Raw genomic sequence first — 23534 nt, 5'->3', positions numbered from 1 at the left:
AAAAAGCCCTCAAGAGATTTATTTAGTCTTACTGATACAACCAACCCTTTGAACGCAACCATAATGCTGATGCGACCAGTGATAGAATTGAGTTTGACACTCCTGCTCTAGTTGGAGATTACTGCAGACTCTCTTCCTGCAACTACATGACAGTGCTGGTCCAGTCACTAAGTACCAACCATCACAGGAAAAGAAGTGAAGTGAGTATTATTCTCTTCCATACCCTGAAGTACCAGTTAGTTTCTTTACTCCCAGTGGTTGAAGCAAAGGGAATGTGAGATGATGGCGAGGTGAGTATTAAATGGAACTGTTCTGCATGGGCAAAGCAAAGGTTTGCTTTGAAATACACCTCTGCCAAAAATATGGCCAATATTAACCTATTTTCATATTCTTAACAAGCTGTAAAGGAGCTTTAAAACAAGCCTTTATTTACCTTTTGGCTGTATGTACTAGTAATTCATTCCTTTGAAGATCCTCAAAGATCACAACAAAAGAATGTAAGTTTTCAGGTTTTTTGCTAACAGCTTAGAAACACCTATGGGATGTTCACATTAGAGGTCTGGCAGGCTGCCAAGATTTGTTCTTACAGAAAAGAATAATAATATTACAGCGCTTCTGTTATGAAAATTGAAAATTAATTTCTCCACAATCCCAATTTCTACAGTGACAAATGAGGTTTTTTTTAAAGTGATGTTGCTGCAAGTTTAGAATATGGTAATACATTAGCGTACATGGGTTCACTTTAAGGGAAAGGGATTGGAACTCAAGACCTTATGTGTTAAAATGTACCTTAACTGATCTTTACATATGAGATGGCAGTTCTGTTAATGTAAGGAATGGTGAGCATAAACTGCTGGGGGACTGGGCATTAAAGCAAAACTGTTTCTTTGCTTTGCATGTGTCATCACATCTAAACCACTGATGAGCCTAGTGTGCATATCAGTCAGCAGATGGACTTACCCTTTAGGCTGGGTGCACACTGGTACAACAAACACTCCGACATTGGAGAACATTTTGCATGACGTGTATAAATCAGCTGTTCCCTATGAGAGCCATCTTAACTGGTCCGACTTTGAAAAAGGATCCTGCACTACTTTGGTCTGATTTTGATCCTACTTCAGCCCATTGAATATTATTGAAGTCGGATCAAAGTCAGATCATCGTCTTAACTGATCCGACTTTGGCATGCGAATTGTGCTCCGAGTATCTAGAAGGGAAACCCCATGCCAAAATTAAAAAAAAAGGCATAGAGTTCTCCCTCCAAGACCATACCAGGCCCTTCGGTTTGGTATGGATTTTAAGGTATGGTCTTGGAGGGGGAACTCTATGCCGTTTTTTGTTTTCATTTTGGCGTGACGTTTCCCCTCAAGATTCATACCAGACACAAAGGGCTTAGTATTGTCGGGATCAAAGTCGGATCCCAATCATTGAAGTCGGATGGAAGTCAGAATTCAAGTCACAGGGCAAAGTCGGATCCACGATTGTAAGACTGTCATGAAATACAAGTGTGAACCCAGCCTAAATCATACCAATGTTAATCTATATATACAGTATCTCACAAAAGTGAGTAGGCCCCTCACATTTTTGTAAATATTTTATTATATCTTTTCATGTGACAGCACTGAAGAAATTACATTTTGCTACAATGTAAAGTAGTGAGTGTACAGCTTGTAAAACAATGTCAATTAGCTGTCTTCTCAAAATAAATCAACACTAAGTGAAAATGTCCAAATTGGGCCCAAAGTGTACATTTTTTGTGTGGCCACCATTATTTTCCAGCACTGCCTTAACCCTCTTGAGCATGGAGTTCATCAGAGCTTCACAGGTTGCTACTGGAATCCTCTTCCACTCCTCCACTCACGTAGCCCCAGATCATGACACTCCTACCAACATGCTTGACTGTAGGCAAGACACTTGTCTTTGCACTCCTCACCTGGTTGCCACCACACATGCTTGACACCATCTAAACCAAATACGTTTATCTTGATCTCATCAGACCACAGGACATGGTTCCAGTAATCTATGTCCTTAGTCGGCTTGTCTTCAGCAAACTGTTTGCAGGCTTTCTTCTGCATCATCTTTCTGCATCCCCTTCTGGGATAACAGCCATGCAGAGCAATTTTATGCAGTGTGCAGTGTATGGTCTGAGCACTGACAGGCTGACCTCTCACCCCTTCAACCTCTGCAGCAATGCTGGCAGCATTCATAGGTTTATTTCCCAAAGACAACCTCTGTATATGATGCTGGGCACTTGCACACAACTTCTATGGTTGACCAAGGAGAGGCCTGTTCTGAGTGGAACCTGGCCTGTTAAACCGCTGTATGGTCTTGGCCACCATGCTGCAGCTCAGTTTCAGGGTCCTTGCAATTTTATTATAGCCTAGACCATCTTTAGGTAGAGCAACAATTGTTTTTTTCCAGATCCTCAGAGAGTTCTTTGCCATGAGGTGCCATGTTGAACTTCCAGTGACCAGTATGAGAGAATGAGAGCGATAACACCAAATTTAACACACCTGAGACCTTGTAACACTAATGAGTCACATGACAGCGGGGAGGGGAAATGGCTAATTGGGCCCAGTTTGGACAATTTCACTTAGGGGTGTACTCACTTTTGTTAAGAGCGGTTTAGACATTAATGGCTGTGTGTTGAGTTATTTTAAGGAGACTGCAAATTTACACAGTTATACAAGCTGTACACTCACTACTTTACATTGTAGCAAAGTGTTATTTCTTCAGTGTTGTCACAGGGCAGTATTTCAACATGATAACGACCCCAAACACACCTCCAAGATGACCGTTGCCTTGCTAAAAAAGCTGAGGGTAAAAGTGATGGACTGGCCAAGATTGTCAATAGACATATACTCTATTGAGCATCTGTGGGGCATCCTAAAATGGAAGGTGGAGGAGCGCAAGGTCTCTAACATACACCAGCTCCGTGATGTCATCATGGAGGAGTGGAAGAGAACTCCAGTGGCAACCTGTAAAGCTCCGGTGAACTCCATCCTTAAGAGGGTTAAGGCAGTGCTGGAAAATAATGGTGGCCACACAAAATTTTGACACTTTGGGCTAAATTGGAACATTTTCACTTAGGGGTGTACTCACTTTTGTTGCCAGTGATTTAGCCATTAATGGTTGTGTGTTGAGTTATTTTGAGGGGACAACAAATTTACACTGTTATACAAGCTGTACACTGACTACTTTACATTGTAGCAAAGTGTAATTTCTTCAGTGTTGTTACATGAAAAGATATAATAAAATATTTACAAAAATGTGAGGGGTGCGAGATACTGTATATAACTTGTTTAATCCTTTTGGTGAATGTCCATGCTCAGTGAGCAGGGAATTCTACCTCTGAACAAATTCTAAGTAAAGAACCATGTAGATACGGGTAAATACACCATCTTCAATCTGCTCTAATGGAAATGGAAATGTTTAAACCTTTATAATGACATTTAGTATCACTATTCTTTCTGTTTAGGTCAAGTATTAAATGGACAAGCAAATGCAGTTTTATTGGCCATATTCAGCCCTTGCAGACAACTATGATTGTGCTTTTTTGCTGCATGCCTGTCATTATTTTCCTAAATCTGAAAGATCACCTTAAATTGAAATGGATGCACTCCAATAAGTCCAACAAATAAAATATTTCTTCAGTACACAATGTAGTTATTGTGTGTGTGAGACAGAATGAGCCCTTAGCAGATTAAGCACCCATCCAGTGGTGGGAGAAGTTGTGCAGGGCTTAGAGAGCAACACCATTTTTAATTTGTATAAAACATCTGTATTTGTCGAATGTGCAAAGAACAATTTAAAGTGGGACTGCAAATGTATCTGTTCACAACAAACCAAACACGCAATTTCATTCATTTTTAATATTCAGTAAGTAAACTCGCCCATCCATCCATGTCTCCACAATTGTTTTTGCTGAGAAATCACTTTGAAATACACCCCCTTAGCATTTCTAGCTGCAGCCATGCTCAGTAAGGACAGAAGATCCTTTACTTCCTGGAATCCATCTGCCCTTATCTCAGGTCCGCAGGCAGGAGGGTGCGCTTAGCTGAGAAAGCTCCTCCCCCTCCTCTTATCCTGAAGACTGGGATGTATGACATAATTTGCCTAGGCCTGGAAACCAGGAAGTAACTGAAGAAATGTAATAAAAAAAGTTTAAAACAAGTACAGGCATACCCCACTTTTAAGTACACAATGGGATTTATTTACGCAAGCTGAAAAGTGCAAAATCAGGCTCACTTCTGCATAAAATCCAATAAGCTTTTAAGCCCAGCTTGTTCAATTAAGCTTTGGTAATAAAACCTGGAAGCTCATTGGTTTCTATGCAGCAATGAGCCTGATTTCACACTTTCTAGCTTTAGTAAATAAACCCCATTGTGTACATAAACGTGGGGTATGCCTGTAAATATAGTGGGTTGCGCTACAAAAAATTACTAAACAGAAAATACACCTACGTGAAAAAGCTCACAAAAACTTTGACTTAATAATTTGTCTATCCTATGCGGAAAAGTTTAAAATGCAAGGAAATTTGGACTATCATATGAAGATAGAAAATGCCAAATCAGTGAAGACAGCACATATACCTTGATATAGTTCACAAAAAACACCCTTAATGGTAGTGAATACTCAAATGAATGTGAATAATGAAAAGAAAATACCAACTATACCTAAAGATGAAATCGTATTAGGTATCAAATAGCAAATAAATATTATCAATAAAGACACCTTAACCAGTTGCCGACCGCCGCACGCCGATGTACGTCGGTACAATGGCACGGGCAGGCATAAGGACATACATGTACGTCCCTTGCCTCCCGCGGGTCGGGGGCCCGATCGGGCCCCCGCCCGGTGCCTGCGGCGGTCGGTATTCGTACGGGAGCGATCCCGGACGAGGGGACGGCCATTCATTCATGGCCACCCCCTCGCGATCGCTCCCGACGAATAGAAATCCCCGGTGACATCACTTCCTCTCCTGTAATGTAAACACAGGAGAGGAAGTGATGTATTCTCTCCTCCGTGTCGGTATTTTTCGTTCCGACACGGAGGAGAGCGGATCAGTAAGTTGCACCAACACTCACACACACAGTAGAACATGCCAGGCACACTCACACCCCCCCTTTACCCCCCGATCACCCCCCCAATTACCCCTGCCCCCCAGTCACAGTGACACCAATGTCATTTTTTTTTTTTTTTTTTTTTTTTTTGCATTGGTGTCATTTGTGACTGTAATAACTGTTAGGGCAGTTAGAGTTAGCCCCCTTTAGTTCTAATGTACCCCCCTAACCCCCCCAATAAAGGTTTAACCCCGTGATCACCCCCCGTCGCCAGTGTCACTAAGGCTGGGTTCACATTGCAGCGGTTTATGAGAACGAATGTGATTCGCACCGCACTGCAGTGCAAATCACATCCGATCTCTGTGCGATTCGAGTTCAGCCATTCGCCGCACCCGCCGCACCCGCCACACCCGCCGCACCCGCCGCAAATTCGCACGGGACCCTTTTTTTGGCCCGCAGCAGAATCGGATCGCATGGGTGTTCACACCATGCGATCCGAGTTTGCAGATCGCACTGCGATATGCGAACTGATCTGGGGGTGTCAGTAACATTTCACTGACACTCCCAGCAGTTCGCATAGGGCAGTGTGAACTGCCGCCGGGAGGCATGCGATGCGGGAACCCGCCGCGGATTCGCGGCGTTTCCGCATCGCTCCAGTGTGAACCCAGCCTAATAAGCGATCATTTTTCTGATCGCCGTATTAGTGTCACAGGTGACGCTAGTTAGGCAGGTAGGTATTTAGGTTCGCCGCAGCTTTTTATAGCGCCAGGGACCCCCATATACTACCGCATAAAGCCCCCTGATTGCCCCCTAGTTAACCCTTTCACCAGTGATCACCATATAACTGTTACAGGTGACGCTGGTTGGTTAGTTATTTTTTTATAGTTTCAGGGCACCCGCCATTTATTACCTAATAAAGGTTTAACCCCCTGATCACCCGGCGGGTGTCATTTGTGACTAATAACTGTTAGGGCAGTTAGGGTTAGCCCCCTTTAGTTCTAAGGTACCCCCCTAACCCCCCCAATAAAGGTTTAACCCCGTGATCACCCCCCGTCGCCAGTGTCACTAAGGCTGGGTTCACATTGCAGCGGTTTATGAGAACGGATGTGATTCGCACCGCACTGCAGTGCAAATCACATCCGATCTCTGTGCGATTCGAGTTCAGCCATTCGCCGCACCCGCCGCACCCGCCGCAAATTCGCACGGGACCCTTTTTTTGGCCCGCAGCAGAATCGGATCGCATGGGTGTTCACACCATGCGATCCGAGTTTGCAGATCGCACTGCGATATGCGAACTGATCTGGGGGTGTCAGTAACATTTCACTGACACTCCCAGCAGTTCGCATAGGGCAGTGTGAACTGCCGCCGGGAGGCATGCGATGCGGGAACCCGCCGCGCATTCGTGGCGTTCCCGCATCGCTCCAGTGTGAACCCAGCCTAATAAGCGATCGTTTTTCTGATCGCCGTATTAGTGTCACAGGTGACGCTAGTTAGGCAGGTAGGTATTTAGGTTCGCTGCAGCTTTTTATAGCGCCAGGGACCCCCATATACTACCGCATAAAGCCCCCTAATTGCCCCCTAGTTAACCCTTTCACCAGTGATCACCATATAACTGTTACAGGTGACGCTGGTTGGTTAGTTATTTTTTTATAGTTTCAGGGCACCCGCCATTTATTACCTAGTCTCACTAGTGTACCCCTAAATTTAGGGGTGTCTACTTTCCAAAATGGGGTCATTTGGGGGGGGTTTGTGCCATCTTGGCATTTTATGGCCTTCAAAACTGTAACGCCCTTAGAAAGCCTGAAGGCGGTGCTTGGTTTTCGGGGCCCCGTACGCGGCTAGGCTCCCAAAAAGTCCCACATATGTGGTATCCCCATACTCAGGAGAAGCAGCAGAATTTATTTTGGGGTGTCATTTCACATATGCCCATGGCATGCGTGAGCAATATATCATTTAGTGACAACTTTGTGAAAAAAAAAAAAAAAAAAAAAAAGTTTGTAATTTTCCCGCAACTTGTGGCAAAATATAAAATATTCCATGGACTCAACATGCCTCTCAGCAAATAGCTTGGGGTGTCTACTTTCTAAAATGGGGTCATTTGTGGGGGTTTTGTGCCATCTTGGCATTTTATGGCCTTCAAAACTGTAATAGGTAGTGAGGAGTGAAATCAAAAAATTACGCCCTTAGAAAGCCTGAAGGCGGTGCTTGGTTTTCGGGGCCCCGTACGCGGCTAGGCTCCCAAAAAGTCCCACATATGTGGTATCCCCGTACTCAGGAGAAGCAGCAGAATTTATTTTGGGGTGTCATTTCACATATGCCCATGGCATGCATGAGCAATATATCATTTAGTGACAACTTTGTTAAAAAAAAAAAAAAAAAAAAAAAGTTTGTAATTTTCCCGCAACTTGTGGCAAAATATAAAATATTCCATGAACTCAACATGCCTCTCAGCAAATAGCTTGGGGTGTCTACTTTCTAAAATGGGGTCATTTGTGGGGGTTTTGTGCCATCTTGGCATTTTATGGCCTTCAAAACTGTAATAGGTAGTGAGAAGTGAACTCAAAAATTTACGCCCTTAGAAAGCCTGAAGGCGGTGCTTGGTTTTCGGGGCCCCGTACGCGGCTAGGCTCCCAAAAAGTCCCACATATGTGGTATCCCCATACTCAGGAGAAGCAGCAGAATTTATTTTGGGGTGTCATTTCACATACGCCCATAGCATGTGTGAGCAATATATCATTTAGTGACAACTTTGTGTAAAAAAAAAAAAAAATTTTTTTTTTTGTCATTATTCAATCGCTTGAGGCAAAAAAATAAAATATTCAATGGGCTCAACATGCCTCTTATCAATTTCCTTAGGGGGTCTACTTTCCAAAATGGGGTCATTTGGGGGGGTTTTGTACTGCCCTGCCATTTTAGCACCTCAAGAAATGAGATAGGCAGTCGTAAACTAAAAGCTGCGTAAATTCCAGAAAACGTACCTTAGTTTGTAGATGTGACAACTTTTGCGCAAACCAATAAATATACAATTATTGACTTTTTTTTTACCAAAGACATGTGGCTGAATACATTTTGGCCTAAATGTATGACTAAAATTGAGTTTATTGGATTTTTCTAATAACAAAAAGTAGAAAATATCATTTTTTTTCAAAATTTGCGGTCTTTTTACGTTTATATCGCAAAAAATAAAAATCGCAGAGGCAATCAAATACCATCAAAAGAAAGCTCTATTTGTGGGAAGAAAAGGACGCAAATTTTGTTTGGGTACAACATTGCATGACCGCGCAATTACCAGTTAAAGCAGCGCAGTGCCAAAGTGTAAAAAGACCTCTGGTCATTTACCAGCAAAATGGTCCGGTCTGAAAGTGGTTAACCACTTTCAGACCGGACCATTTTGCTGGTAAATGACCAGAGGTCTTTTTACAATTTGGCACTGCGCTGCTTTAACTGGTAATTGCGCGGTCATGCAATGTTGTACCCAAACAAAATTTGCGTCCTTTTCTTCCCACAAATAGAGCTTTCTTTTGATGGTATTTGATTGCCTCTGCGATTTTTATTTTTTGCGATATAAACGTAAAAAGACCGCAAATTTTGAAAAAAAATGATATTTTCTACTTTTTGTTATTAGAAAAATCCAATAAACTCAATTTTAGTCATACATTTAGGCCAAAATGTATTCAGCCACATGTCTTTGGTAAAAAAAAAGTCAATAATTGTATATTTATTGGTTTGCGCAAAAGTTGTCACATCTACAAACTAAGGTACGTTTTCTGGAATTTACGCAGCTTTTAGTTTACGACTGCCTATCTCATTTCTTGAGGTGCTAAAATGACAGGGCAGTACAAAACCCCCCCAAATGACCCCATTTTGGAAAGTAGACCCCCTAAGGAAATTGATAAGAGGCATGTTGAGCCCATTGAATATTTTATTTTTTTGCCTCAAGCGATTGAATAATGACAAAAAAAAAATTTTTTTTTTTTTTTACACAAAGTTGTCACTAAATGATATATTGCTCACACATGCTATGGGCGTATGTGAAATGACACCCCAAAATAAATTCTGCTGCTTCTCCTGAGTACGGGGATACCACATATGTGGGACTTTTTGGGAGCCTAGCCGCGTACAGGGCCCCGAAAACCAAGCACCGCCTTCAGGCTTTCTAAGGGCGTAAATTTTTGATTTCACGCCTCACTACCTATTACAGTTTTGAAGGCCATAAAATGCCAAGATGGCACAAAACCCCCACAAATGACCCCATTTTAGAAAGTAGACACCCCAAGCTATTTGCTGAGAGGCATGTTGAGTCCATGGAATATTTTATATTTTGCCACAAGTTGCGGGAAAATTACAAACTTTTTTTTTTTTTTTTTTTTTTTCACAAAGTTGTCACTAAATGATATATTGCTCATGCATGCCATGGGCATATGTGAAATGACACCCCAAAATAAATTCTGCTGCTTCTCCTGAGTACGGGGATACCACATATGTGGGACTTTTTGGGAGCCTAGCCGCGTACGGGGCCCCGAAAACCAAGCACCGCCTTCAGGCTTTCTAAGGGCGTAATTTTTTGAGTTCACTTCTCACTACCTATTACAGTTTTGAAGGCCATAAAATGCCAAGATGGCACAAAACCCCCACAAATGACCCCATTTTAGAAAGTAGACACCCCAAGCTATTTGCTGAGAGGCATGTTGAGTCCATGGAATATTTTATATTTTGCCACAAGTTGCGGGAAAATTACAAACTTTTTTTTTTTTTTTTTTTTTTCACAAAGTTGTCACTAAATGATATATTGCTCATGCATGCCATGGGCATATGTGAAATGACACCCCAAAATAAATTCTGCTGCTTCTCCTGAGTACGGGGATACCACATATGTGGGACTTTTTGGGAGCCTAGCCGCGTACGGGGCCCCGAAAACCAAGCACCGCCTTCAGGCTTTCTAAGGGCGTAATTTTTTGAGTTCACTTCTCACTACCTATTACAGTTTTGAAGGCCATAAAATGCCAAGATGGCACAAAACCCCCACAAATGACCCCATTTTAGAAAGTAGACACCCCAAGCTATTTGCTGAGAGGCATGTTGAGTCCATGGAATATTTTATATTTTGCCACAAGTTGCGGGAAAATTACAAACTTTTTTTTTTTTTCACAAAGTTGTCACTAAATGATATATTGCTCACGCATGCCATGGGCATATGTGAAATGACACCCCAAAATAAATTCTGCTGCTTCTCCTGAGTACGGGGATACCACATATGTGGGACTTTTTGGGAGCCTAGCCGCGTACGGGGCCCCAAAAACCAAGCACCGCCTTCAGGCTTTCTAAGGGCGTTACAGTTTTGAAGGCCATAAAATGCCAAGATGGCACAAACCCCCCCCCCCAAATGACCCCATTTTAGAAAGTAGACACCCCTAAATTTAGGGGTACACTAGTGAGACTAGGTAATAAATGGCGGGTGCCCTGAAACTATAAAAAAATAACTAACCAACCAGCGTCACCTGTAACAGTTATATGGTGATCACTGGTGAAAGGGTTAACTAGGGGGCAATCAGGGGGCTTTATGCGGTAGTATATGGGGGTCCCTGGCGCTATAAAAAGCTGCGGCGAACCTAAATACCTACCTGCCTAACTAGCGTCACCTGTGACACTAATACAGCGATCAGAAAAACGATCGCTTATTAGGCTGGGTTCACACTGGAGCGATGCGGGAACGCCACGAATGCGCGGCGGGTTCCCGCATCGCATGCCTCCCGGCGGCAGTTCACACTGCCCTATGCGAACTGCTGGGAGTGTCAGTGAAATGTTAATGACACCCCCAGATCAGTTCGCATATCGCAGTGCGATCTGCAAACTTGGATCGCATGGTGTGAACACCCATGCGATCCGATTCTGCTGCGGACCAAAAAAAGGGTCCCGTGCGAGTTTGCGGCGGGTGCGGCGGGTGCGACACGAATTCAGCCATACTATCTGTATAGCTGAACTCGAATCGCACAGAGATCGGATGTGATTTGCACTGCAGTGCGGTGCGAATCACATCCGTTCTCATAAACCGCTGCAATGTGAACCCAGCCTTAGTGACACTGGCGACGGGGGGTGATCACGGGGTTAAACCTTTATTGGGGGGGTTAGGGGGGTACCTTAGAACTAAAGGGGGCTAACCCTAACTGCCCTAACAGTTATTAGTCACAAATGACACCTGCCGGGTGATCAGGGGGTTAAACCTTTATTAGGTAATAAATGGCGGGTGCCCTGAAACTATAAAAAAATAACTAACCAACCAGCGTCACCTGTAACAGTTATATGGTGATCACTGGTGAAAGGGTTAACTAGGGGGCAATCAGGGGGCTTTATGCGGTAGTATATGGGGGTCCCTAGCGCTATAAAAAGCTGCGGCGAACCTAAATACCTACCTGCCTAACTAGCGTCACCTGTGACACTAATACGGCGATCAGAAAAATGATCGCTTATTAGGCTGGGTTCACACTGGAGCGATGCGGAAACGCCGCGAATCCGCGGCGGGTTCCCGCATCGCATGCCTCCCGGCGGCAGTTCACACTGCCCTATGCGAACTGCTGGGAGTGTCAGTGAAATGTTACTGACACCCCCAGATCAGTTCGCATATCGCAGTGCGATCTGCAAACTCGGATCGCATGGTGTGAACACCCATGCGATCCGATTCTGCTGCGGGCCAAAAAAAGGGTCCCGTGCGAATTTGCGGCGGGTGCGGCGGGTGTGGCGGGTGCGGCGGGTGCGGCGAATGGCTGAACTCGAATCGCACAGAGATCGGATGTGATTTGCACTGCAGTGCGGTGCGAATCACATTCGTTCTCATAAACCGCTGCAATGTGAACCCAGCCTTAGTGACACTGGCGACGGGGGGTGATCACGGGGTTAAACCTTTATTGGGGGGGTTAGGGGGGTACATTAGAACTAAAGGGGGCTAACCCTAACTGCCCTAACAGTTATTACAGTCACAAATGACACCAATGCAAAAAAAAAAAAAAAAAAATGACATTGGTGTCACTGTGACTGGGGGGCAGGGGTAATTGGGGGGGTGATCGGGGGGTAAAGGGGGGGTGTGAGTGTGCCTGGCATGTTCTACTGTGTGTGGGATGTGTTGGTGCAACTCACTGATCCGCTCTCCTCCGTGTCGGAACGAAAAATACCGACACGGAGGAGAGAATACATCACTTCCTCTCCTGTGTTTACATTACAGGAGAGGAAGTGATGTCACCGGGGATTTCCATTCGTCGGGAGCGATCGCGAGGGGGTGGCCATGAATGAATGGCCGTCCCCTCGTCCGGGATCGCTCCCGAACGAAAACCGACCGCCGCAGGCACCGGGCGGGGGCCCGATCGGGCCCCCGACCCGCGGGAGGCAAATCACGTACATGTATGTGATTATGCCTGCCTGTGCCATTCTGCCGACGTACATCGGCGTGAGGCGGTCGGCAAGTGGTTAAATAATATGAATTATCATAATGTGATGTGGACCTGCAAAAACAAAAAAAAACACAATATAACATCCAATAGCCCGTTACCTTAAAACGTTAATGAAACATTGATATGAAAATTGATTATGAACATAACATAGAATATTGGAATGTTCATAAAGTCCATATAAAGTCTCTATTTGCAAAGTATTCCACGGTGAAATAGTGACAGCATATATATCCATATATATCCAAAACGAACGTGACTCGTGCACAGCCTCCACCAAAGATATTACTGCCGCTTACCGAAGATGAATGGTTCCTTATTATAGAGAACCATGCAGAGCAGATGACTGATTTCCCCAGTCCAGGGTTTTCACGAATGGATGTGAAGAAACTCCGGAACCCGTTCGCCTCTCAATACACTCCCGCTCACAGGTTTACATAAAAAGTAATAAGACTCACAATAGTGTGAAACCCAAATAAATTTTTAATCGAACGTAAGAGACAAATGCGCACTTACAGAAATGAAGATTAAAACGATCGTTAAGCAAATCTGAGCCGGCCGGTCTCGATTCGCGCCCAATACTACCGTAAACAAACAACACGAGATGGTGGCGTCAGGACGTCGCTCCTCCTCCCTACGCGTTTCGTCACTATAGGACGTGGTTTTACACTATTGTGAGTCTTATTACTTTTTATGTAAACCGGGTTCCGGAGTTTCTTCACATCCATTCGTGAAAACCCTGGACTGGGGGAATCAGTCATCTGCTCTGCATGGTTCTCTATAATAAGGAACCATTCATCTTCGGTAAGCGGCAGTAATATATCTTTTGTGGAGGCTGTGCACGAGTCACGTTCGTTTTGGATATATATGCTGTCACTATTTCACCGTGGAATACTTTGCAAATAGAGACTTTATATGGACTTTATGAACATTCCAATATTCTATGTTATGTTCATAATCAATTTTCATATCAATGTTTCATTAACGTTTTAAGGTAACGGGCTATTGGATGTTATATTGTTTTTTTTTTGTTTTTTTTGCAGGTCCACATCACATTATGATAATTCATATTATTTAAGGTGTCTTTATTGATAATATTTATTTGCTATTTGATACCTAATACGATTTCATCTTTAGGTATAGTTGGTATTTTCTTTTCATTATTCACATTCATTTGAGTATTCACTACCATTAAGGGTGTTTTTTGTGAACTATATCAAGGTATATGTGCTGTCTTCACTGATTTAGCATTTTTTATCTTTATATGATAGTCCAAATTTCCTTGCATTTCAAACTTTTCCGCATAGGATAGACAAATTATTAAGTCAAAGTTTTTGTGAGCTTTTTCACGTAGGTGTATTTTCTGTTTAGTAATTTTTTGTAGCGCAACCCACTCTTTTTTTCTTTTATGCCAAATGTAGTATAACATTTGGGTTGCTGCTCCTTTTAGTTTTTTATAATTTTTTTTGATAAGCGCGGCTTTTCCTCTTTTTTCTATGCCTGTAAATATGATATACTTTCCTATCAATCTACTAATGCTAGCATCATAAGGATTAAAAATAGTCAATGATGATTGAGAGAGTGAAGTTCCACTTTAAGTGTGGGTTGTCCAAAATTGTTTATGGGTAAGAACTCATTGCTCCTAAACCAGTTTTTACAAAAATGGCGGCCGGGTCCAAGGCACCAAAACATGATGTGGCAGAGTTTAGGATATGCAAAAAAGCATTAAAAAAAAAAAGTTACCCATGCTTGATTTTATCTGGAGTAAATGCAGGTCATGACTTCTCTGTTCCAAACACTGTTTTAACAGGAACTGGTATTCCCGTTCCTTCTGTACCAGGTCTTCTAATAACCTGCAATAAAAATAATGAAAAGCTTAAAATTAAATGGAATCTGGACTTAATTCCCAACTGTTATGAACATGCCCTCAGGTCATTCATGAGCGTGGCATTTAAGAACCTTCCTAATCTCACTTTTATTTAAATTGTTTAGGAATGTCACAATGGCTGGGCTTTTTTCCAGAGAACTAAACAAGCATATTAGTTGGAAACAACCAACCAGCCTAAAGCTGGCCATACACGGTAAATTCTTGGTTTGTCAGCCATACGACTGAACAAAAGAAAAAAAAGAAATAAGAAAAAAAAAAAAACAGATTCCTCCATCCACATAAAGGCAGTTGGAATAAAACTTTTCTGGTTAGTTGCAATAACTGTGTATTGCAATTTGCCATTTTCACACTGGACACTGGATGACATTTTCCCAGAACCAACATGTTCAGCAGAGGTTGGAGATTGATGGTTTATAGGAATGTACTGAGATTTGCACAAGAAAAGTATTTTTTGATTGGAACGTACCTACTGAGGATTTAGAGGCACTGTCCTGATTTTTACCACATACAACTATTGTCAGCTCCTGCTGTAATATTTTCCCCCACTTTTTCATGCATGTTTTTTTTCTCAAACATCCACACAGTGATCAGGTAGGGTTTTATATGCAGTATTTCACAAAAGTGTAAATATTTTATTCTATCTTTTAATGTGACAACACTGAACAAATTACACTTTGCTAAAATTTTAAGTAGTGAGTGTACAGCTTGTATAACAGTGTAAATTTGCTGTCCCCTCAAAATAACTCAACACACAGCCATTAATGTTTAAACCAATGGCAACAAAAGCGAGTACACCCCTGAAAATGTCCAAATTGGGTCTAAAGTGTCAATATTTTGTGTGGACACCATCTTAACCCTCTTCAGCATGGAGTTCAACAACAGCTTAACAGGTTGCCACTGGAGTCCTCTTTCACTCCTCTATGATGGCATCACAGAGCTGGTGGATGTTAGCGACCTTGTGCTCCTCCACCTTCTGTTTGAGGATGCCACACAGATGCTTAATAGGGTTTAGGTCTGGAGACATGCTTGACCAGTCCATCACCTTTACCCTCAGCTTCTTTAGAAAGATAGTGGTCATTGTGGAGGGGAGTTTGGGGTCAGTATCATGATGGAATACTGCCCTGTGGCCCAGTCTCTGACGGGAGGGGATCATGCTCTGCTTCAGTATGTCACAGTACATGTTGGCATACATGGTTCCCTCAATGAACTGTAGCTTCCTATTGCCAGCAGCACTCATACAGCCCCGGAACATGACACTCCCACCACCATGCTTGACTGTAGGCAAGACACACTTGTCTTTGTACTCCTCAGCTGGTTGCCGCTACACACTGTTGACACAATCTGAACCAAATATGTTTATCTTGGTCTCATCAGACCACAGGACATGGTTCCAGTAATCCACGTATAGTCTGCTTGTCTTTGGCAAACTGTTTGCGGGCTTCCTTGTGCATCATCTTTAGAAAAGACTTCCTTATGGGACAACAGCCATGCAGACCAATTTTATGCAGTGTACGGTGTATGGTCTGAGCACTGACAGGCTGACCCCCCACCCCTTCAACCTCTGTAGCAACGCTGAAACACTCATACGTCTATTTCCCAAAGACAACCTCTGGATATGACACTGAGCATGTGCACTCAACTTCTTTAGTCGATCATGGCGAGGCCTGTTCTGAGTGGAACCTGTACTGTTAAACCATTGTAAGGTCTTGGCCACCGTGCTGCAGCTCAGTTTCAGAGCCTTGGCAATCTTCTTACAGCCTAGGCCAGGGATATGCAATTAGCGGACCTCCAGCTGTTGCATAACTACAAGTTCCATGAAGCATAGCAAGACTCTGACAGTCGCAAGCATGACACCCAGAGACAGAGGCATGATGGGACTTGTAGTTTTGCAACATCTGGAGGTCCGCTAATTGCAGATCCCTGGCCTATGCCATCTTTAGGTAGAGCAACAATTATTTTTTTTAGATACTCAGAGAGTTCTTTGCCATGAGGTGCCATGCTGAACTTCCAGTGACCAGTATGAGAGAGTGAGAGGAATAACACCAAATTGAACACACCTGCTCCCCCATTTACACCCGAGATCCTGGAGCACTAATGAGTCACATGACACCGGGGAGGGAAAATGTCTAATTGGGGCAAATTTGGAAATTTTCACTTAGGGGTGTATTCAGTTTTGTTGCCAGCAGTTTAGACATTAATGGCTGTGTGTTGAGTTATTTTGAGAGGACAGCCAATTTACACCGTTATACAAGCTGTACACTCACTACTTTACACTGTAGCAAAGTGTAATTTCTGCAGTGTTGTCACATGAAAAGATAGAATAAAATATTTATAAAAATGTAAGGGTGTACTCACTTTTGTGAGATACTATATATATATATATATATATATATATATATATATATATATATATATATATATATATATATATAAAATACTTTCAAAAATATATTTTTTGATTGTTTATTTTAATCAATATACAAAATGTAAAGTGAGCGTACATCCTTTGGCTTCAAACCTGCATCCATTCTTCTAGGTACACGTGCGCAGAGGGAGGGATTTACTAAACTGTACATAGTAACCACTCAGCTTCTAACTTTAGCTTGTTCAGTTAAGCTTTGAAGCTAGAAGCTGATTAGTTACTATGCATAGCTGCACCAGATTCTGTGTGCACCAGCTTTAGTAAATCTTCCTCACAGTTTTTGAATGGACCCGACAGATAGTTTGTTAAAAAAAACTTCTTGGTGAACTAACCACATATCTTCTGTGGATATAGGCTACCTCAAATCCTTCTGTCTTTTCTCGATAATGATGATATCAGGGCTTTGTGGGGGCCAAAAAATCTCTTCCAAAAAATCTCTTCCAAGACTCCTTAGTCTTCTTTAAGCTGAAAATCGATCCTAATGACATTGGGGGCGTTGATTGGCTGCAGAATAAATTTGGGGCTCATCACACGCCTCCCTGGTTATATGGACAACTATCATTATCGAGTCTGTCTGGGATTATATGAAGAGGCGCAAGGATTTGAAGCAGCCTACATCCACAGAAGATCTGTGGTTAGTCTACAAGATGTTTGCAAAAACCTACTTCCTGTGTACCTTTAAAAACTGTGTACAAGTGCGCCTAGAAGTATTGATTCTGTTTTGAAGGCAATAGGTGGTAACACAAAATATGGATTTGATTAGAATTTTTCTTATGTTTGGTCTCTTGTTTTTTTTTTTTAATTGATAAAAATAAACCATTAACACCTCTATTTCTGAAAGCTTTCTTAATTTACAGCATTTTTTTCACACCTGCCTAACACTTTTGCCCAGTACTGTTTATTTACTATGTATTAGTAATAAGCTGTTGTTGGGTTGGGCCTTGACTACAAGATTCTCCCTGGGGGTAGAGTTTCTAAGCCAGCCAAAGGTTCACAGTTTATTTGAAGTTGGATTAATAAAGTTCCTTAACTGGAACATTATGGCTTTTTTTTTTTTTGTTAACCAGAGAGGCGAGACTGTTTGGTATGGAAGGATCTACAGTTCTGTGTTACGTTAGAAATATTTTAAGTGAGGTGGGTTCACTTTAGCACCAATAAGTTATTGGCCTTTAAGTGGTTGTAAAGGCAGAATGTTTTTCTTAATCTTAATGCATTCTATGCATTAATATAAAAAAAAAAAACCTTCTGTGTGCATCAGCCCCCCTAATACTTACCTGAGTTCCATCATGATCCAGCAATGTTGCACGAGAGACTTGGCTGTCCGGGAGTTGTCCTCTTCACTGGCTGAGACAGCAGTGAAGCGGCATTGGCTCCCGCTGCTCAAAGTTAGTGAGCTAATAAGGAGAGAGGGGGCAGGGGAGGGCCGGACCACGGGTCCATGTCTGAATGGACACCCGGAGCTGCGGCTTGGCTCGGGTGCCCCTGTATCAAGCTGCATGCTGTGGAGGCACTCAACAGAAGGGAGGGGCCAGCAGCACTGAAGAGGGACCCGAGAAGCAGAGGATCTGGGCTGCTCTGTGCATATGTCCCCTGACATATGTTCACCTTATGTTATTTGGTACCTGACTACAGATTGTCTATATTGTTTCCCTTTTGAAAATGAATAAAATATAATTACCATACAAATGTGTGCATTGCTATTTCTGATCACTAGAGAGAAAAAAATAATACCTGTTAGTCTCTTGCCTGAGTTTTCCAAGCTGTAGGTTTAACTGCTGGCTTTGGGTGTCTTGTGAAACCACCGAGCTCAAGGTGCTGACCCCTGATGTATGGACAACTTCCTCTGAGTTGTTCTGTTGTACTGGTTGGTAATCTTCATCTTCTACTTCTTTGTCCACTTCACTCTCTGACGCTGGCCCCAAATGTGTTCTGAGCTCTGTGTATCACCAAAATACATGTACTATAGTATACAATTTAAATATGATTACAATCAGACAGTTTTATGGTTGTTTTTCAATTAATGATATACTTGCTAAGGAGAAATTGTAGTAGGAAATAGTTTTTTTCCTGTTTATATAAAAAAAAAAAAAAAAAAATTAAAAAAAATTTTTTATTTTTTTAAATTCTTTATTTATAAGAATCAACTAGGTCATTTAGACATCATTAGACTTGAACATAGAGAAAGTGATAGAGATATATATATATATATATATATATATATATATATGTATATATATAAAGAATGAACATGGGGATTCAGCTCATGGTATATTCAATCTCTATAGGTTTAATGTGTACTGTATATGGTCAGCGTTAACACCACAGAAAAAAACAGCTAATGTAGATTATGCAATTCAACCCCAGCTAGCACATCGGAGGCGGAGATAGAAAACTCATGTGTATATTTTCCATCATATTTCCATCATTACATGTTCCACATATCCAGAGCCATCCCAACTAACAAAGTCTGACACAAACTTTTAAGATGGTCAGTGCAGGCCTGTTCATTATTGCAAGCAGTACACACTTCCAAACACATAGGCACTGCTGTGCTTACTATAATGAAAGCCCAGCATGCATACATAAAGAAAAATTATGAGCGAGTTTTTTTTGTAATCTTAGGCCTCATGCACACGAGGCGCTGTTAAACGCGTGTTGAGAGGCAGTTGGACACTTTTTTCAACTGCCCCTGAACTTATTCAATGTTATCCTATGTGTCCATGTACACAGTCTCGTTTTTTGCCGTTTTTATGCAGTTGCGTTTAACCTAGTTTTTCCAGAAGCAAAAAAATGGGTTCAGATGCGAAAGTTTTCCACGTTTCACACACCAAACGCTGCAACATTTTCGTTTATAAGTGTTCTTAAAGGTGACCTATTTTTTTTACATTAAAAATCTCAAAAATGATGGCAAATGATGAAAAACCATTGTGGCAGGTGACGTGGCAAGTGACATGGCAGGTGGCGAGGCAAGTGGACAATCCACAACTTGTGGCAGGTGACGTGGCAGGTGGACAATCCACAACTTGTGGCAGGTGACGTGGCAAGTCATGTGGCAAGTGGACAATTCACAACTTGTAGCAGGTGATGTGGCAAGTGACATGGCATGTGACGTGGCAAGTGATGTGGCAAGTGGACAATCCACAACTTGTGGCAGGTGATGTGGCAAGTAACGTGGCAGGTGACATGGCAAGTGGACAATCCACAAGTTGTGGCAAGTGACGTGGCAGGTGGACGTGGCAAGTGGACAATCCACAACTTGTGGCAGGTGACATGGAAAGTGGACAATCCACAACTTGTGGCAAGTGACATGGCAAGTGTACAATCCACAACTTGTGGCAGGTGACGTGGCAGGTGGACGTGGCAAGTGGACAATCCACAACTTGTGGCAGGTGATGTAGCAAGTGACTTGGCAGGTGACATGGCAAGTGGACAATCCACAACTTGTGGCAGGTGACGTGGCAAGTGGACAATCCACAACTTGTGGTAGGTGACGTGGCAGGTGATATGGCAAGTGGACAATCCCCAACTTGTGGCAGGTAAAGTGTCAAGTGACATGCTAAATACAAGTACACTGCTGCTCTCACAGCTGCTGACACTCACTCTGGTCTCACATAATGGCTAAAATAGTTAATAATACTGTTTTTTGAGCTTGGGGAGGGTCTATGATGCTATCTTAACTAAACGCTTCTAGACGCAAACGCGGTAAAACGCTGCTAAATCGCGGTAAAAATCGCAGCAAAACTGACTTTTTTAAATGCCGGTTTCAGCTTTTAAAAATATGTGTTCAGCAGAGTTTCCTCCGGCGTCTCGTGTGCATGGGGCCTAAAACAAGTATGATAAAATACATTTTAAGATAAAATTAATCTACCTTAGAATAAAAATGTTCTTTATCAATTGTCTTTGAGGCAGGGTTCACATTGGGACCACAGTGGATCCGATTTTGCCCTGCGACTTGAAGTCCGACATCCATCCGACTTCAATGAACAGGGATCTGACTGTGATCCCTGACAATACCAGGCACTGTGTCTGGTATGAATCTTTAGGGGGAAAATCATGCCACATTTAAAAAAAAACAGCATGGGTTCCCCCTCCAAGACCATACTAGACACTTTGATCTGGCATGGATTTTAAGGGGAACTCCCATGCTGAAGAATGGCGTGGGGGTCCACCCAAAATACATACCAGACCCTTTTCCGAGCACACAGCCCGGCAGGTCAAGAAAGGAGCACCTCCTCCCCCTCCTGAGCTGTGCCAGGCTGCATGCCCTCAACATGGGGGATGGGTACTTTGGGGCGGGGGGCCCTAAAAAAAAAAAAGTGTCAATAAAATGCTGTCTTCTGCCTCTGCCGGGTCTTCTCCGCTGTCTTCTCCCTCTGTTCTTCTGATGTTGGCTCAACGCTCTCTCCCCCTCTAATGCTTGGTGGGCGGCGTGCCACTACTTATATTGGCATGAGGCGGGCCCACCACTTATGATGTCATTGCCCGAGGCATGATGGGGCGGTGACGTCATAAGGGGTATGGCCTCTGGGGACAACTAGAAGACATCAGAAGAGAATGGACAAGAATCAGCAGAGACAGAAGACCTCATCTGAGGAGGCAGAAGAGCCAGGGAGGGGAAATTGGAAGTGACACCGGAACTGCCTTAATAAATTATTTAAAAAATGTGTACTGCGTTTTATGTTTGACACTTTTTTTTTTGGGTGAATGAGTACCCGACACTCATTCACACAGGGTGGGGGGCCCCCTTGTTGAAGGGGGCTTCAACATTCCGATAAGCCCCCCGTCCGCAGACCCTGACAACCAACGGCCAGGGTTGTCGGGAAGAGGTTGATGAGGGCCTTGTCCTCATCAACATGGGGACAAGGTGCTTTGGGGTGGGAAGGGCACAGATGACCCAAAGCACCCACCCCATGATGAGTGCATGCAGCCTGGTACAGTTCATGAGGAGGGGGGGCTCCTTTCCTGACCTGCCGGGCTGTGTGCTCGGATAAGGGTCTGTTATGGATTTTGGGGGGGACCTCCATGCCTTTTTTCCGGTGTGGGGGTTCCCCTTAAAATCCATGCCAGACCAAAGGGCCTGGTATGCTCTTGGAGGGGAAACCCATGTTTTTTTTTACATTTGGCTTGGAGTTCCCCTTTAAAATCATCAGAGCACAAGTCGCATGCCAAAGTTGGATCAGTTAAGACGGCAATGCGACTTTCCTATTTCAGTGATATTCACTGAGCTGAAGTAGGATCAAAGTCGGACCAAAGTAGTGCAGGTAGCATTTTCAAAGTAAGACCAACTTGTGTAGGACCAGTTAAGATGGCTCTCATAGGGAAACATTGATTTTCACATGTCATGTGACATGAGCTCCCAGTGTCGGAGCATTTATTGTACAAATGTGAACCCGGCCTGACTAAGGTAGGACAATGACAGGTGGCATTCTTGTAGCAGCTGAAGAGAATCATCTTAATCACACCTCCTCTGAAAGTTCAGTGATCTTACCAGGAATGAGAATAGTGACAGCTGCCTGCACTGCTCGACGAATGATATTATCCATAGCAAACATCCAGTGTGGCCGGATTAAGTGATTCCTTAAGACTTTATTGACCTGGTAAAATAGAAACAACAGATCATACACTGTTAGTTGCACAACTGTTCCCTACAAACATCCTATAATTACAATGGAAAAAGTTAGTGCCGCAAAAATATTATTAAAATTTTTTTATTCTTTGATGACTAGTAAATTCAAAAAAGAGACCTTTGACCTTTAAAATCAATATCTTGGAGTACAGTAAAGGACATAGGGTTTGTATCCATAGACAATAGGTTATATTCAGGCTACCTTCAAGTGAATGGATACTGGCAAAAACGTTGCTAGGTCTGTACCTAGGGTAGGCTCATTAAACCACACCCACTCCAGTTTTTTAATCAAGCAATAAGGAGAGACCACCAGAGACGGAGGGGAGGGAGGCCTGTGTCCTGTACTGCACTTCAAGAGAAGGAATTTACAAGCGAGTCAAAATGTCCATTATCTTAATCATACAGTACAGGAAACAAGACTTTTATTCAAAAACCATGGGGCACTCCCAATCAAAAACTAGGGGGTGGGCAAACACAAGGGCTAAAATGCCCACAAAAAACTAGTTAGATGCATGATGCTGGAGAGTTCTGATAGGAAAGAGAGCTTAAAAGGATAGGCCCCGGAAAAAAGTTGTCTGATCCACCTGGCAATGGTGGAGCAAGGAGGGAGAACAAAACGGGACTCAGTTTGGTAAACAGAAAACCTGGCTGGTAGGTAGATCCTGACAACCCACACAACATCTAGACAGTGTAAGGAAATGTCATCTGTGTATTTAGGAGCGGGACAGAGGGAAAGAAGTACAATATCCTTACTGAGATGGAACAGAGAGACCTCCTTGGGTAGAAAAGATCCTGGTGTTAAGAACACCTTGTTCCTGTGCAATAATAAAAATGGCTCCTTACAATACACCTAAGAGTTGTAATAGCCATGTCAAAGGCATCCTCTCCCAAAGGGTTATCCATACCTCCCCCAACCATCTTGATGTAAGTCCTAGCGAATCAAGGTTTTGTCCCAGAGTCCCCGCACTTGGCTCCAGCGCAGGCACCAGTAACAGCCACCCTGCAGCTTGTGCGCCACACGCCACAAAGCATAACTGTATATACAGGTGCATGTCATAAAATTTGAATATCTTTAAAAAGTTAAATTTAGTTCAGT

General features: G+C 43.0%; 1 protein-coding gene across 1 annotated transcript in view; it reads right to left on the bottom strand.

Moving 5' to 3' along the window:
* Positions 1–23534, bottom strand: part of MAP3K15 (mitogen-activated protein kinase kinase kinase 15) — a 287980-nt gene that overhangs the window by 11680 nt on the left and 252766 nt on the right. The window contains exons 24-26 of the mRNA XM_077480742.1: positions 22301–22406; positions 18544–18748; positions 14246–14355 (exon numbers count right to left, since the gene is read on the bottom strand). Coding sequence (XP_077336868.1) covers positions 14246–14355; positions 18544–18748; positions 22301–22406 — 421 coding nt within the window. The remainder of the gene's footprint in view (positions 1–14245; positions 14356–18543; positions 18749–22300; positions 22407–23534) is intronic.

This window comes from Lithobates pipiens, unplaced genomic scaffold (assembly GCF_037356315.1).
Source record: "Lithobates pipiens isolate NorthernLeopardFrog02 unplaced genomic scaffold, aLitPip1_a1.2 Scaffold_16, whole genome shotgun sequence".
NCBI classification, from domain to species: Eukaryota; Metazoa; Chordata; class Amphibia; order Anura; family Ranidae; genus Lithobates; species Lithobates pipiens.
The sequence above is the reverse complement of the archived record's forward strand: the minus strand, read 5'-3'. Positions and strand labels throughout refer to the sequence as shown.